Here is a 16,239-nt window from a genome sequence, read left to right as displayed (position 1 = left end):
GCCGGCGCGATAGCGATAGCTCATTACACGGCTACTTAATTAAGAAATTAATAAATTGACCCAAAACAACAAAACGAAGGATTTCATTGCTTACGGTAATGTAGGTATTAATTTATGCCAGGTGCGTCCAGTGAAACATGGTCGCCTCGGAAAACAGCGGGAAGTGTTGATAAAATAGAATACATTTTCAGTTACTGCATCTATTTCTCGCTTCAAAAGTTTTCAAAGACATTCTTGACAGCTATCTTTACCTGTAAATTTCATTGTGCGTTTGCAGTGGTGGGAAGTAACTAAGTACATTTACTTAAGTACTGTACTTAAGTACAATTTTGAGGTATGTGTACTTTACTTGAGTATTTCCAATTTCCAATACTTTTACTTCTACTCCACTACTCCACTTATGTTCTGTTTACTAAAGACCTGGAGAGACAAGGGAGACACTCTTTTCCCCGTGTTTCGCCCAGGTCGACGTAGTTTTGAGGTTAGGCTTAGGCATAGTGTTTGTGATGTTAGGGTTAGGGTTCAGGTCAGGTTTAGGCAGAGTTTGTGTGAAGTTAAAGGTTAGGGTTTAGCCGCAACCAGGACGCACCAATGAAAGAGGGAGTTACTGAACAAACACTCTATAGCAATGATTACTAAGAATATAGAGCCTTAACTTTTCAACAAAGTCTTCCCACTGTAGTTTTGTCCCCTCCCTAGCCAAAGGGCTTTTCTCCAAGACGCTGCTGTTCATTTATTGACTTGATTTACAGGTGACTTCGGTGACAGTGCAGTAGAGTAGAGTACAGTATGCTGACAGAACCTGTCAAAAGGCTGGCCAACTTATTAGGGCGTGACAGTTATCATGCACGATCAAATTCAAGTCAATTACCAGTTTCAACAGATAAGTATATAAACATTATGAACATACGGTAAATTACAAAATAACAAAAAAAGACCCTCCACCCCACACAGGTATAGAAGTATCTTATAGTGCAGATATTTTAGACACTTAATTTCTATGACGCCCCCAATTTTACACGTTGTAGGAAGCAAAGCCTCTAAGACTCTTCAGGTTTAAATGTCAGCATCTTAACCCATTAAGACCTGGAACTGTGTCATTTTTAGATTTGAGCTAAAAAAAAGCATTATTTTACACTTTGGGCTATTCAAAAATAGCAGATCTACAAGCTCATAGCGCGGCACCGAGTGCCGTGCTATGAGCTTGTAGATCTGCTATTTTTGAAAAATCGTGAAAATGTGTGCAAATCTTTGAATATATACTTTTTTAAAACAAACATTTTTAACTCAAATCTTTGCTTCTGGGACCCCCTGGAACAAAATATTTTCAGATGGGGGTCCGCAGCCAAATACATATCATTTTGGGGGTCCTTGACATGAAAAAGATTGAGCACCACTCATATAGAAACATACGTTTTTCAGAAAACTGTTGGGATTTAGGAGACATGTAGAATCGGCTTCAGGTCTTAACATCGTCATGTGTGGTTATATAGAATGATTATTAGAATGTGCACACAGTTAACGGTTTCTTCGATTTCTCTATTTTTTTTCCTATCTCACCTGTCCTAACATGGTGGAAGTTACATTGTCGACTTTCTGTCTGCATTCGACGGTTCATTCTTTTTGGCACTGCGATACAAAATCCCCTTAAGGAATTCAGGGTTTCTGTGAGGCTCTTTTGCACAGGCATGTACAGGCTTTGTAACAGGAATTAATTACTGACAAGCATTTCCTTGACAATATCACTGTCTAACAGTCAGGGAGAGAGTGAGAGTGAGAGTGAGAGAGAGAGAGAGAGAGAGAGAGAGAGAGAGAGGAGCAAATATCACCTGACCAGGTCTCTATTAGCTCTTTACAACTACAAAGGGTAATCCTTCCAGAAACCTCAAACTTTTCGGAACCCGTAAAGTTCTGTGATGGTTTTGGATGGCTCTGTCAAAGCAAGGGTTCAATGGGCGAATGCAAACAAAAGATGACAATAAATAAATACATTCCTATGTCACAAATATTTGGTGGCAGCAACTCTGAGGACCCCCTAGGGGTCTCTCGGACCCCCTGTAGAAGACCCACATGTTGTTAAGAAATTGTAGCAGATCTACAAGCTCACAATGCGTCGCATCGCGGCGCATTGCAAGCTTGTACAGATGTGCCACTTCAAAACTTCACACGTTACTGTTCTTTCCCTGAAAGTGCCATGAAAATGCATTTTTTTCCTCCCTTTACTGCCCTTAAAAATGCACTGTTTTGCCCCTGAAAAGAAATTGTCACACCCCCGTTTTTCCCTTCAACAGACATCCATATACATGAGAACAAAAGAATGTGTGTTGAAGAAGGTGTCAGACTCATTATGAGGCGAAAGGTGATTTGAAGAGGTCCTTGACCAGTTGCTCAAATTAATTAGCATCATAAAAGCAGTGATCATCAAAATAATTCAGCATTTTAAATGCCCTTCTTTGTCCCTCTTATTGCCCTGGGAATCCCCTGAAAATGTACTGTCTTGGCGATGGCAGGACATTTGAAGTTTTGAAATGGCACATCTGTATATAGGCCTGAAGTGGTTAATGTATGTTTTGTAATAATAATCCAAATCTATAAATAACAATTTGCCTCTGAGATGTACAGTATAGTGGAGTAGAAGTAAAAGCACTGCAAATTGGAAATGCGCCAGCAAGGTTAAAAAAAAAAACCTCAAAATTGTACTCAATTACAGTAATAAATGTACCTAGTTACTTTACGCCACTGGTGGTGTGTTTCATGATCATCTCTGGTGTGTTTCGTGATCATCTCTGGTGTGTTTCATGATCATCTCTGGTGTGTTTCATGATCATCTCTGATTTTCAGACATTCCCGCCAAGACATCCACGGGGACGATAGCCATCGGCGTGGTGGACAACAACGACCACTGTCCCTTCCTGACCACCAAGTACGGCTTTGAGTGCACCGACCAGCGGACGGTCTACATCAGCGGCCTGGACGAGGACGTCAAGCCCAACAGCGCCCCGTTGAGCTTCACCATCGTACAGGAGGGAACGCGCGGCGAGTGGGACGTGGAGATGGTCAACGGTAGGACCACAGTATTGGCTAGAGTAAAACGTATAAATGTTGGAGATAGAATAAGTATAAGAATGAGAATAATTGTATTTACATAAATTTACATAAATGTTTTCGAGCTTGAAGATCTGCTGCTTTTTCCAGAGACGACACATTAGTTAAAACAATGTAAAAAAAAATAAAGACAAATTGTTAATCCTTTTGAAAGCTTGAATCTGCTGCCCTAAACATCACAAAAAGGCTTTTTCAAATATCATAAAATGAAATATCAGCTAAAAGCGATATATTCTGTTACAAGTAAAAGTCTGGTATTCCAAGTTTACTTGAGTAAAAGTACAAAAATATTCGCATCAAAATATACTTAAGTACCAAAACCTACTCATTATGCAGAATGTCCCACTTAAAAAAGTTTTCAAATCTATGAAATGTCTAAAAAATCTTTAGAAAATAGCAGATCTACAAGCTCACAATGCGTTGCATCGCAGCGCATTGTGAGCTTGTAGATTGTACTAAGTTACTTTATACCATTGGTTCTCAAAGTGGGGTCCGGGGACCCCCAGGGGTACTTGAGGGGGTTCCAGGGGGTCCCCAGCTAAATGACGGATAGTAGGAACCAAATGGACCCTTATGGGTCTGTAACTCTGAGAGTGTACAAATGGAACCAAATGGACCCTAACGGGTCCATTTGGTTCCATTTGTACACTCTCAGAGTTAAATTAACATTGATTAACATTGATGAATTGGGGTCCCAGAGATAGAAATGCCATTAAATGGGGGTCCGTAGGCTAATGCATGTCAAACCGGGGGTCCTTGAAATTAAAATGGTTGAGAATCAATGCTAGAACCGTAAAAAATCTTCTCTTATGGGGGGTCCCTGGCTTATCTTTTCAAATGGGGGTCCGCGGGCTAATAAGTGTCAATTTGGGGGTCCTTGACATGAAAAAGTTTGAGAACCACTGTTATACACCACTGAATCCCCCCTCCTCATGCCCCACATTGTAGAGACCACGGCGGCCCTGCACGCCCGCACGCCCCTGTGGCCCGGCGTGTACAAGATCGAGGTGCAGATCGCCGACGAGCAGAACCTGTCCTGCGACACCACCGACGAGTACCTGCTGGAGGTGTGCACGGCCGTGGAGAACCAGCCGTGCGCCTGCGGGCCCCAGATGTCCCGCCTCAGCACCACCTCCACGCTGTTCGGCTGGGGCGCCGGGGGCATGATGCTGGGCTGCGCCGTCTTTATGATGCTGTGTAAGTTAAAGAGGTGGTGCCATGGTTTTGTACTTTTGCTGTTTTGTGTGTTTCTATGAAAGTTAACGTAACTCTGATAGACCCCCCACCCCCCCCCCCCGATCAGTGGTAGAAAAACATACTCAATTTTTTTTTTATTGAGTTAAAGTATCAATACCGCAATTTAGAAGTACTCTGTTACAAGTAAAAGTCCGGAATTAATACTTGCAAAGTAACTAGTAACTAAAGTTTTCAAATAATTGTAGTGTAGTAAAAGTACAATATTTGCCTCGGCGATGTAGTGGAGTAGAAGTAAAAGCACTGAAAACTGGAAATACTCAAGTAAAGTAAAAAAATACCTCAACATTTTACTTAAGTACAGTACTTGAGTACATGTACTTAGTTACTTTACACCACTGCAAAAGGCCCAATCGAAAAGCACCGCTTTTACTATGTGTTAAAATCATCCCCTCCCCCTATTATCATACAACAACAGCTCTGGGCGTGGCTAACTCAAACACACATATGACTGTGACGCCCCATTCACACGCTGATCAAGGGACGCCACAGCCATTCACGCCAGGCTGTTGTCTCTTGTCTTTTCACACTTTCTGTACACTTTTTTGAAAAAAATCTTCCTCCTAGTATAATCATAATACCCGATGATCATGTTTTGGGGGGGGGGGGGGGGGGGGGGGGGAATCACGGCACCCCGTCTTTAATGATTTGCATTTGATTTTTTGATTTTTTATTTCAAGGATCCTCAGTTCACTGTGCATTAGGCTACGGACTCCCACGGCCGGCAGTAAGAAATGTTGATGGGTCACTCTTGTCCAACCCGGACATTAGTGTGGTCCAGAGCCATTTATTAGAGAGTTACGCCAACCCGAGGGTAGAAAACAGTGCCGGTCACATGGTTCATGTAAACTCGAAATAGTGACAAACACTCATAGACTCCAGTGCATTCCCTAAACTTCCGGTTCAGGGCTTTGTCACTATTCGCCAATAGAAGCTGGGCTATGTATAGAAGACCTTGCCTGGTGAAGTGAACGGAAAAACTCTCTAATAAATGGCTCTTTTATGGACGTGGTTCCATCCAAATTATTTGTTTTGGGGTTAAAACAAAAAGTTGTATTGTTAAAAGGTTAAAGCACTATATTCTGATAGTAATCATTGCTATAGAGTGCTTGTCCAGTAACAGGGGTCTCCCCATCTCTCCAGCTCTTTAATGAACCAAAAATATATTTTCAGGTAGGTGAAAAAATGTCAGCCAATCAGGAGAGAGTACCATTTTATCAGCTTCATTTTTACAGTGTTCTAGTTCCAATTGTGTCTGCTCATTTTTGTGTCATCACTTCCAATTTCACTTGTTTAATCTGTATCCTGACTGAGTTCTCTATCCTGATTGGATCAAATTGGTATCCCAACCTGAAAATGCATTTTCTGTTTAATAAAGAGCTGGAGAGAGAGATGGAGACTCCTAAGACTCCGTTTGTTACTGAACAAACACTCTACAGCAATGAGTACTATCACAATATAGAGCTATTTAGCACTTATTTTAACCAAATAAAATCACTTACACTACCTTTAATCTTCCTTAGGATTGACAAAGAAAACAAACTATGGCCAACAAAGGCTCAGAATACTGACATATGTAGTATTTAAATATTAGTAGTAGGCTAATAATAGTGGTGGTACAGTAGAGTTAACAATTTAGACCTGGGATTCTCAAATCCTGTATTGATCACAAGAAAGTAAATGCACTATTGCAACAAGGCCATTCAAATATTTTGTAGGACATGGTGGTCAGAGTATGTTTAGGAGTAATGCAGATTAGGTATTATATACACAGTTCGCTCACTCAAATCCAGCCTCTCTATGGACACAAGATAGGTGGGCACTTAGGGACATCTGGGCACCTCGATGTAAAAATGTTGTCCAAAATGTAAAACAAATAGTAATGTAAAGTATACATTATGTGAACATGCACAGTACATCATTATCAGACTTAATTGTATCCTTCAACTTCTTGTTTATGCCCCACAATTACTGGATATACAGGTTTTGTAGTCATTTGTAGCATCTATTTTACTTGACTATTACTTCATCGTCATGCGATGAAGTAGCCTAGGTATGAACCAGGCTTTAATGTGTTTTAACACCACCTTTGCTAATATTTGGCAAACACTGAACTGAAGACAACTCTGCTCCCTACTCGGTAGAAGACAACTTCTCAGCACACACACACACACACACACACACACACACACACACACACACACACACACACACACACACACACACACACACACACACACACACACACACACACACACACACATTAGGACAGACACACATACACACGTTGATAGACAGGCATGTTTCTCTGAATCTTGAGATGAAAAGGTGGATTTCAAAAAGTTAGTTATTTTTCAAATTAGGGATTTTTTGAATGTTGATTTGGTGGGGCAGTCAGGTAATTTGGTGGGGCAGTCAGGTAGTTTGGTGGGGCAGTCAGGTAGTTTGGTGGGGCAGTCAGGTAATTTGGTGGGGCATTGACCCCCTTGCCTATACTTAGATCCGGCCCTGAGGACCCCCACATAACCCTGAGAGTGTACAAATGGAACCATTTGTACTCTCTTTCCGAATTTAATTATGTTACATTATACAATTTTTCACGACTTTTTGAACTCGTTTCCAGACAAATGTTTTTCTTTTTTTTTTCTCTTACACAAATCCAGTATTTTTTCTAGTGTTTTTTTAAATTAAAATGCCATGTTTTCTATAATCCTCTTTTCAATACAGTAGCAAATGACTGAAAAATGAATTATCTTACAAAGATCCTGTATTTTTTTCCCCTGCAGTTTGCATCACGATACATTTATTAAATCGATTTAAATTGTCACCAGTTTGAATCGATTTTAATCGATTTACGATAAATCGTTACATGCCTAATACATACATACAGTACATACATGGATATTCCTGGTATGTATAGCCAGATGGACTGATCAGAACATTGTGTCTTGTTTTGCAGTCCTCCCATGCTTCTTCCTCTTCTGTCAGTGTGGTGGAGCCGGCACCGTCTTCGCGGATCAGTTCACTGCCCTGGCGTTCGATCACCTCATTGAAGAGCATCTGATCTCCTACCATACCGAGGGGAAAGGAGAGGACCGGGTGAGCTAGGATACTATCACCTGCTGTCCATATACAATGTCACTTTGGGTGTTTAGCTTACAGCGGCTGAGATCATAACATTTCTCCTTCAATTCAATTCAATTCAATTCACCCATTAAGACCGAGAAAGCCTCTGTGTCATTTTTAGATGTCTTTGGTTATTCAAAAGATAGCAGATATACAAGCTCATTTTAATAACAAATTGTGAAAATCTTTGAATATATATTTTTTTTAAAGCAAATATTTGTAACTCAAATCTTTGCTTCTGGGTATTCTACAACGGTTTTCTGAAAGAACTTATGTTTCAATGTCAGTGGTCCTCAAACTTTTTCATTCGACAAAATATCCAGTTCATTTTGTCGTCAAAAATGCATCATGCGTCGTAATGCCTGATTTTACACTCGGTTGCATTCTGAAAATAGCCGATCTACAAGCTCACAACGTATCTTGTAGATCTGCTATTTTCAGAGTGCAACACGGCAATTATTTTTTCTACTGGATCTCTTCTCTAGTCCTTCACTAACATTTTAGTCCAGTTTGTATTTGTTGCCGAAATTAGTTTTAGTCATCGTAGCTTAGTTTTTATTTAGTTTTATGTAGTTTTTGTGAATCAACTGATCTTCCTCTTCGTTCCCATGTCTCCATCCAGGACGTGCCTCTCCTGAGCGCCCCCGTCATGATGGCCACCCGCGGTAACGTCAACGTGGTGGAGTCCAAGAACGTCAGCATGTTCGCGAGTTCTCACAATTACAAGTTCTCCAAGACGGAGACGGCCGAGAACAACGAGGTCTACAGCGACTCGTCGGCGATGATGATGATGCAGGACGAGCGAGGAGGGGGCGAACCGGGAATGACGGACGTCGACGGCTTCTACGGGTCCCAGTCGCCGAGGGAGCGGTACCTTCTCGGCGCCGGCGCTCCCGGGTCTCCCGGGTCCCCCGGCATATACACCACACAGGGCGGACACGCTAGCATGAAGATGGACATCTATGAAGAAATCGCCCTACCTGACAGTTTCCTGGATGACTACTACTCCCAGGTACGTTGTTAGTTGGCGTCAGTGGTGGAAGAAACACTCAGATATTTTTACTTTAGTAGCAATACTACAATATAAAAATACTCTAGAGTACTCTGTTACTTATGTTAAAAATGTTTCTTGAGTAAAAGTACAAAAGTATTGGTATCAAAATGTACTTAAAGTACCAAAAGTAAAAGTACAAAAATGTTTGAAAATAGCCGGTCTACAAGCTTACAACACGTCGCGATGCGACGAGTTGTGAGCTTGTAGATCGGCTATTTTCAAATAGCCTATGTATAAAATAGGGCTGAAGTGGTTAATGTATGTTTTATAACATAATAATGTATATCTGCAAAGTTAACTAGTAACTACGTTTTCAAATAATTGTTGTGGAGTAAAAGTACAATATTTGCCTCTGAGATGAAGTGGAGTAGTAGATGAAGTTAACATCATCATGGAGGCTTTCTTTTCCCTCTGCGATTAAACTGCACGTAATATGACCTTTTTCAGGGCAGCCATATTGGCATAAATAGTTGTGTAATGTTACTGCCTTCACCAATGTGTTACCAATTATATTAATTAAGGTTGTGTTCCATTCTGGTCAAACAGAGTCAGGGTGCTGCTATTGAGCATGTTGGCTCACTGGAAACACTACTACACTAAATGGAACAGAGCCTTAATTAGTATCATTAGTAACACCTCATCATTAATGCCCCCCTTAATTTACTTTGGTAGGCCTATAGCATGTTATGGATGCATACATTTAGCTTTCTTAGGCTTTCAGACAACATGCAGAACTATGAATATGTACAAATATGAATATATACATAGAGAACAGAGAGGCTCTGTCCGTATTTAACATATTCATGGACCTTGATGTGTAACTTTTGATTCGGAAGATTTTGTTCATATAAAATGAACAGGCATCCCTACATAACATGCCTGTGCTTTTCCCTGTCTTTCTCTGCCTCATGCAGAAAGCAGTGTGTGCCATGCCAGTGAAGGACAGTCTGTTGGTGTACAACTTCGAGGGCCAGGGCTCCCCCGCTGGCTCGGTGGGGTGCTGCAGCCTCCTGGAAAACGACTACGACCTCCAGTTCCTGGACGACCTGTCGCCAAAGTTCAGGCGCCTGGCTGAGATCTGCTCTCCAGTCAAACTCCCATCGCCCGTGATACCTCGAAGGTCTCCCAAACTCCAGCGCATCGCCAGAAGTCCAGTCGAACGTGTCCCGGAGCCGGTCTATCGGCCCAAAGTTGAGCGTGTCGTCGAGACGAAACGTGCAAATTACAAAACGGAGAATAGAATGTCTTCTAGCAATGTCAGCAATGTAAACGTCGCCAAGTCATCCGCCAACACTGTAAAGGCTGCCCCACCACCACCACCTCCCTCCAGCTCTGTTACTAACGTTTCTAAAGTTTCTAACGTTTCTAATACTAACGTCAGTAATACTAATGTTAGTAAGTCTAATGTTACTAACCTCAGCCAGTCTTCTTTTAACTCCAGTCAGTCTGCTTTTAACTCCAGTCAGTCTGCATCTAATGTCAGTCAGTCTGGTACGCTGTCCCCTCCTGGCCAGACCTTCGTACTGCAGCAGCAGCAGCAGCCACAGCCTATCTACTACACCACTTCCCCAATGATGCAGCCAATGCGCTACATCATTCAACCACAGCTTCAGAACACTATGTTTCTAAGTGGTGGGTCCACTGGAGCCAACTATGGCCAGGCTATGTATGTAGTCAATGGGACCCCCGGTTCCCCTACTGGGATGTTTGCCCAGGGCTCCCTAAGCTCTGCGAGTGCCGTGAGCCCTACGAGCCCAGTCAGCCCCATAATGCTACTATCTGGGAGCTCAAGCTGGGCACAGGGCTCCTTAACCGGCGCCCAAAGCACCACAAGTGCTACTAGCCCAGTCAGCCCCACGCTGCTGCTGTCTGGGGGCCAAGGCTTGTCGCTGTCTGGGGGCCAAGGCTTGTCGCTGTCTGGGGGTCAAGGCTTGTCGCTGTCTCGGGGCCAAGGCTTGTCGCTGTCTGGGGGCCAAAGCTTGTCGCTGTCTGGGGGCCAAAGCTTTTCCCAGGGCTCCTTGCCCATGGGTGGCTTTACACTAGAAGGGCCAGGCCTTGATGGTAAATATACCTTAGTCCAGAATACAGCCGGTGTAGATGTAGCACAATTGTCTAGCCCAGTGTCATCTCAGGGCACTTTGCCCGGAGGTGCCATCCTGGTTAACGAGGCTGCTCCCCCTCAGGGGGCGTTTGGCACAGCAGCCCGGAGCAGTGTGTACGGCAGTCTGCCAGGACACACTTTGATCAGAGGAGGAGGGAACACAATTTTAGTTAATAGCAATCTGCCACAAGCTGGGGTTGTACAGTCAACAGCTGGGGTTGTGCAGTCAACAGCTGGGGTTGTGCAGTCAACAGCTGGGGTTGTACAGTCAACAGCTGGGTTGGGGGCGGGGCCGTTCAGGGTGGTGGGCGCTGGTGTTGGGGAGCAAGGGGTCAAACCCATTGTGCAGGGGCAGGCAGCTTTACACGAGGAGGCTATTAAGAAATTGGTGTTTGAGGGCAAGGGTGAAGCAGGAAAAGACATACATGAGATAACTCCCATACCCGAACCTGAGACAACACTGGATATTACGAAGGCTCAGCTGGACCAAGTCACACCCGAGACAGCAGAAAATCTAGCGCAAACAGCTGAAACGCCTTTGCTTGAGCTGGTTGACGAAGTATTCTTGCAATCATCACCAAAAGCAGAGATGAACCAGGTACCAGCAGAGTTGGTCACCAGCCCTGGACTTACAACAGATGCAAACATGTCAGACCTACTACAAGAAGTCACTGCAGCTCCAAGTGAATCTGCTGATACCCAAGAAAAGGCGGAAGAAACTCTGGCCCTCCCTTCTGAAGGTGTATCTGATGACACTTTGTCTACTGCTGTAGTACCTTCGTCCTGTGGATCCGATATCATTGAAGCAGTTCATGTAGATGAATCAGTGAATGCAGCGGGAGAGGAAGTGATTTTACCTTCAGACCACAATGAGCAATTAGAGGTGGAACCCCAAGCAAAAAGTGAGGATCAGCAAGAATCAGCACCTCCGAGAGTAGATGAAGAAGCAATGCCTGCAAATGACACCGAAAGCCCAAAAGACGGTAGCACTGAAGAAGAGGTGAGCCCACAAGTAGATACAAGTACAGAGGACCAAATCCCCAGTGATCAAGAGAAAGAGGCCAGTCCAATTGAGCAAACTGAGATTTTGACAGATACTGATTCCCCGGAAGTGTGCAGTGCTGTGGCGCAGGCAACACCAGAACTGGAAGTGGAAGGAGAAAGTGCTGGGACACAAGTTGTATCCGAACCGAAGCCACAATTGCCCACGGAGGATGACACAGAGACTAACAAAGAAGAGGTGTCAACTTTGGATGAAGATATCACCGTGCCCGACACCCAGGACAAAGATGGCGAAAGAGAAAACATGGAAGGGACAGGGCCACAAGCTGAGGAGGCCATTGCTGAGTCTTCCCAGCCCTTAGTAGAGGATATCATTTCTTCTGATGCACTGGGTGCTCAAGATGTGACGAAGGAAGATGTAGAAACGACACAAGTGACTGAAACAGCAGAAACAAACAAAGACGTGGAAACTGTACAATTGACCAAAACAGCAGAGGGAAATGAAGACGAAGAAGTGACAGAAAAGGCAGCAACAAACGAAGAAGAGGAAGCGGTACAGGTGACCGAAATGACAGAAACAAACAAAGACGTGGAAACTGTACAAATGACAGAAACACCAGACACAAACAAAGACGAAGAGACATCACAGGTCGCGGAAGCAGAAGAAACTAATGACGATAAAGAAACGGTACAAGTGGCCGAAACACCAGAGACGAAGGAAGATGAAGAAACAATACAGGTCATAGAGAAAAATGAAGATGAAAAAACGGTCCAAGTGACCGAAAAAGCAGAGACAGATGGAGAAGTGGAAACAGTAGAAGGGACCGAAACGGCAGATGCAAACAAAGACGAAGAAGCGGTTCCATGTACCGAAACAGTAGAGACAGATGGAGATGAAGAAACAGTACAGGTCGCCGAAACAGCGGAGACGAACGAAGATGTGGAAACGGCACAAGAGAGTGATACGGCAGAGACGAATGACGAGGAAACGATAGAGGCGACCGAAACAGCAGAGGCGAACGTAGACGAAGAAACGGCACAAGAGAGTGATATGGCAGAGACAAATGATGAGGAAACGATAGAGGCGACGGAAACAGCAGAGACGAACGAAGACGAAGAAGCGGCACAAGAGAGTGATACGGCAGAGACAAATGACGAGGAAACGATAGAGGCAACCGAAACAGCAGAGACGAACACAGAAGAAGAAACAGTACAAGAGAGTGATACAGCAGAGGCGAATGAAGAAGAAGTAGAAACAATACAGGTGACGGAAACATCAGAGGAATCAGTAGAAGTGACCGATACATCAGAGACGAATGAAGACGAGGAACCGGTGGAAGTGACCGAAACATCAGAGACAGATGAAGACGGGGAAACAGTAGAAGTGACCGAAGCAGTAGAAGTGGCCGAAACAGCAGAGACAGAGGAAGACGAAGAAACGATACAGGACACCGAAACAGCAGAGACAGATGAAGACGTGGAAACCGTCCAGGTTACCGAAACACCAGAGACGAATGACATGGAACCGGTCACCGAAACGGCAGAAACAAATGAAGACAAAGAAACTATACAAGTCACTGAAACAGCAGAGCTGAACGGAGATGAAGAAACTGTACAAGTTGCTGAAACAGCAGAGACAAGCGAAGATGTGGTAACGATACAGGAGCCCGAAACTGCAGAAACACCTTCTCAAGTGGCTACAGGTCAGGTAAAGCAGCCTCCAGAGGGTGGGGATGTGGCTCAGCCTAAGGAAGAGAGTCAAGCTGCTGATGGACAAGAGCCTGGAGGAGGTCCTGACCCTGAGAAATTGGAGGATGAGCCAAGCGCTTTGGAAGAAATTACATCAACCCAAGAGGCCAAAGAAGAAGCGCTGGTGGATGAGGTCAAAGAAGACAGTGTTGTTCCGGTAGCATCTGGCCAAATAGCCGACCCAACTCAAGGGTCCTCGGAGGGGTCAGGCGATGACTCTCAGGCAGCTGGTCAGGTCCCACCTCAACCAGAGCCTCTGGTAGTTGAGAGTACAGAATCCTCGGTGCCAGAGACGGAGGCAGGCTCAGCGGAGACAGAGACAGCAGTGAGTGCTGTGGAAGAGGCAGCAGATATTGAACCACAAGCCTCGGGGGAGGTTGCTCCAGCAGAGGTGGAGGCAGTGTCCTCCGAGCCGGACAGTCCCGTGCAAGGAGCAGAAGGTCAGAGTGACACGGTCACGGGAGGGACAGCCGGCAGTGCTTCTGTTCCAGAGCAAGCAGTCAGTAGTGAAACTCCTCGAAACAAATCCAGGAAGAGCAAAAAAGAGAAGGGCCCAGAATCTCCAAAAAAGCCTGGAAAATGCAAGCAACAATAATATCATTTGCGCAATGCCATAGTTCAATTGGGTTTTATAATATCACATATTTCATGTTAGGGGATTTCTTTTGCTGTTTTTCATAATAGTATATCTTAGTGTAGGACAGGGGTCTTCCAAAGTTGTTCAGGCCAAGGACCCCTTAGCTAAGAGAGAGATGAAGCAGGGACCCCCACTACATATTGTTTTTTGTTTTTTCAGATATTTAACCATTTAAAACCCTAAATACTTGACCGTTGGATCTGTACTGACTCTGCTCTTTTTTCTTTGTACACTAAGGGTCCCATCTTGGGTGCCGCCTTACCCCTTATCCCTAAAATTCTTTGCCATTTTTGCCATTTTTACCATTTTGAAAAACATTTTCAAATAGTTCAAATAGCCAATCTACAAGCTCACAACGTGTCAATGTAGATCGGCTAGTTGAACTATTTAAACATATTTTTAAAAGTAGTAAAAAATGGCTAATACGTTTAGGGATAAGGGCTAAGGTGACGCCCAAGATAGGGCCCTAAACCTCTTTGCTGAAAATAGCCAATCTACAACCTCACAACACTATTTTCGGCTAATGTTCCCCCCAGAATAGGGATGCTGGAGTCCCTATCACACAAAGATTTGTCGGCCCCTGTCTGAGGACCCGAGGGGTCCTGGACCCCCTGTTGAAGACCCCTGGTGTTTTGTTATATTTACTAGAATTAGAATTACTGGCAGAAGCATAAAGAACAAGAACGTATGCTTGCCTTATGAGATAACCTGTCTCAACCTGCTTGTGAGAGCAAAAGTATGAGAGGGGTGGTGTTCACATAATGTACTTGTCAAAGACCATAATTACATTAGTCTTAATTAAATGTCTTAAACAAACACTATTTTGGAATGGTTTGGGTTTTACTTAATCATTCAGTGAAGATGTGATGTTTTCTAATATTCTTTTTTCCCCCTCATGTGGATCTGAATGTAAAACTTGCAAATTAAGGCTTCAGCGCTTATTACATTTTTAACATATAAGTTTAGAGTTAAACGGTGTAGGTGTGGGTGTACTGTGACTTCATTGTTCTGTCAATGTCAAGTGTCTAACGCACAGACATACTTATATTATGTTCTTATTAATACCAATAGGTATTAGTTTTGATTTTCCAGAAACTGTCAACCCCATTACAAGTGTGTCTCAAGACAAAAAGAAAGAAAGAAAGAAAGAAAGAAAGAAAGAAAGAAAGAAAGAAAGAAAGAAAGAAAGAAAGAAAGAAAGAAAGAAATATGGAAAACAAGTTTCTAGATGTCAACAGGCTGAAAAGAAAGAAATAATAAATACAAACAACGACTAATACTTTACAATTTTTATTACTGGGTAAACACAGTTTAATAACAAACTAAGTTTGAACTGAAATAAGATTTAGATTTTTGTGTCAAAAAAGACAAATCTTCCAAGAATATTTGCATTGAATGTAGTATTGTTTTGTTTTTGCAAACCAATGTTTTCCACAGTCTGTGTTCCTTTGTTTTGGACTAAACATTTTTCCTGTACTGATTTGATATCAGCAATTTAAAAAAAAAAGAAACAGCAGAGGCTGGCAAATGTAAAATATTGAATATTATGCCTTTTTTCACATGAATTGTTGTTTTGCTTTTGAAATTTGGAATAAAGTCTGTTTGTTTAGTCTAGTAATGCATTGGTGTGGAGAATGATCTCAAATTAAATGTATGAATATTGGAGAGGTACTTGCCAGGCATTAAAGCTATAGTAAGTGATTTTCTGTTCAATGTTCAGTGTTCAATATCTCTATATTCCCATTGCACTCATTGATATAGATTGTTCGTTCAATAACAGGGGTCTCCCCGTCTCCCCAGCTCTTTAGTACTGTAAATACATTTTCAGGTCAGGATACCAATTTGAACCAATCAGGAGAGAGAACTCATACAGGATAAAATAAAGTGATGATGACACAAATAAATGAGAAGACAACATTGGAACTGATTGAATGAAATTGGTAACCCACCAGAAAATATATATATTTTAATATATATTTAAAATATTGTTCATATTAACCGTAGGAAGTAGGAAGTTGTTTTTTATTAGGACATGCTAATAACATTCCACAGGGAATAACCACACATGGACAAATGACATCATCAACTTGTGATTGACGTTGTCCCGCTTGAGTAAAAGTTTAACTATTTCCAAAATAACTACAATAATTATGGTGTTTTTAATTTTACATTTTAGAGGGCAATTATAATGCATTAAGGCATAATGTGGCT

At 42.8% G+C, this 16,239-nt stretch overlaps 1 protein-coding gene across 1 annotated transcript in view; it reads left to right on the top strand.

Moving 5' to 3' along the window:
- The window catches only part of LOC311051591 (uncharacterized protein), a 32,066-nt gene extending 16,337 nt beyond the window's left edge, over positions 1-15,729 (top strand). Inside the window, exons 10-14 of the mRNA XM_084066172.1 lie at positions 2,842-3,063; positions 4,054-4,302; positions 7,319-7,458; positions 8,108-8,497; positions 9,454-15,729. Of these exons, the coding sequence (XP_083922298.1) occupies positions 2,842-3,063; positions 4,054-4,302; positions 7,319-7,458; positions 8,108-8,497; positions 9,454-13,986 (5,534 nt within the window). The 3' untranslated portion in view covers positions 13,987-15,729. The remainder of the gene's footprint in view (positions 1-2,841; positions 3,064-4,053; positions 4,303-7,318; positions 7,459-8,107; positions 8,498-9,453) is intronic.
- Positions 15,730-16,239: the final 510 nt, after the last annotated feature.

Source organism: Gymnoscopelus microlampas (assembly GCF_963454915.1).
Source record: "Gymnoscopelus microlampas genome assembly, chromosome: 9".
NCBI classification, from domain to species: Eukaryota; Metazoa; Chordata; class Actinopteri; order Myctophiformes; family Myctophidae; genus Gymnoscopelus; species Gymnoscopelus microlampas.
This window is presented reverse-complemented; position numbering and strand designations above follow the sequence as displayed.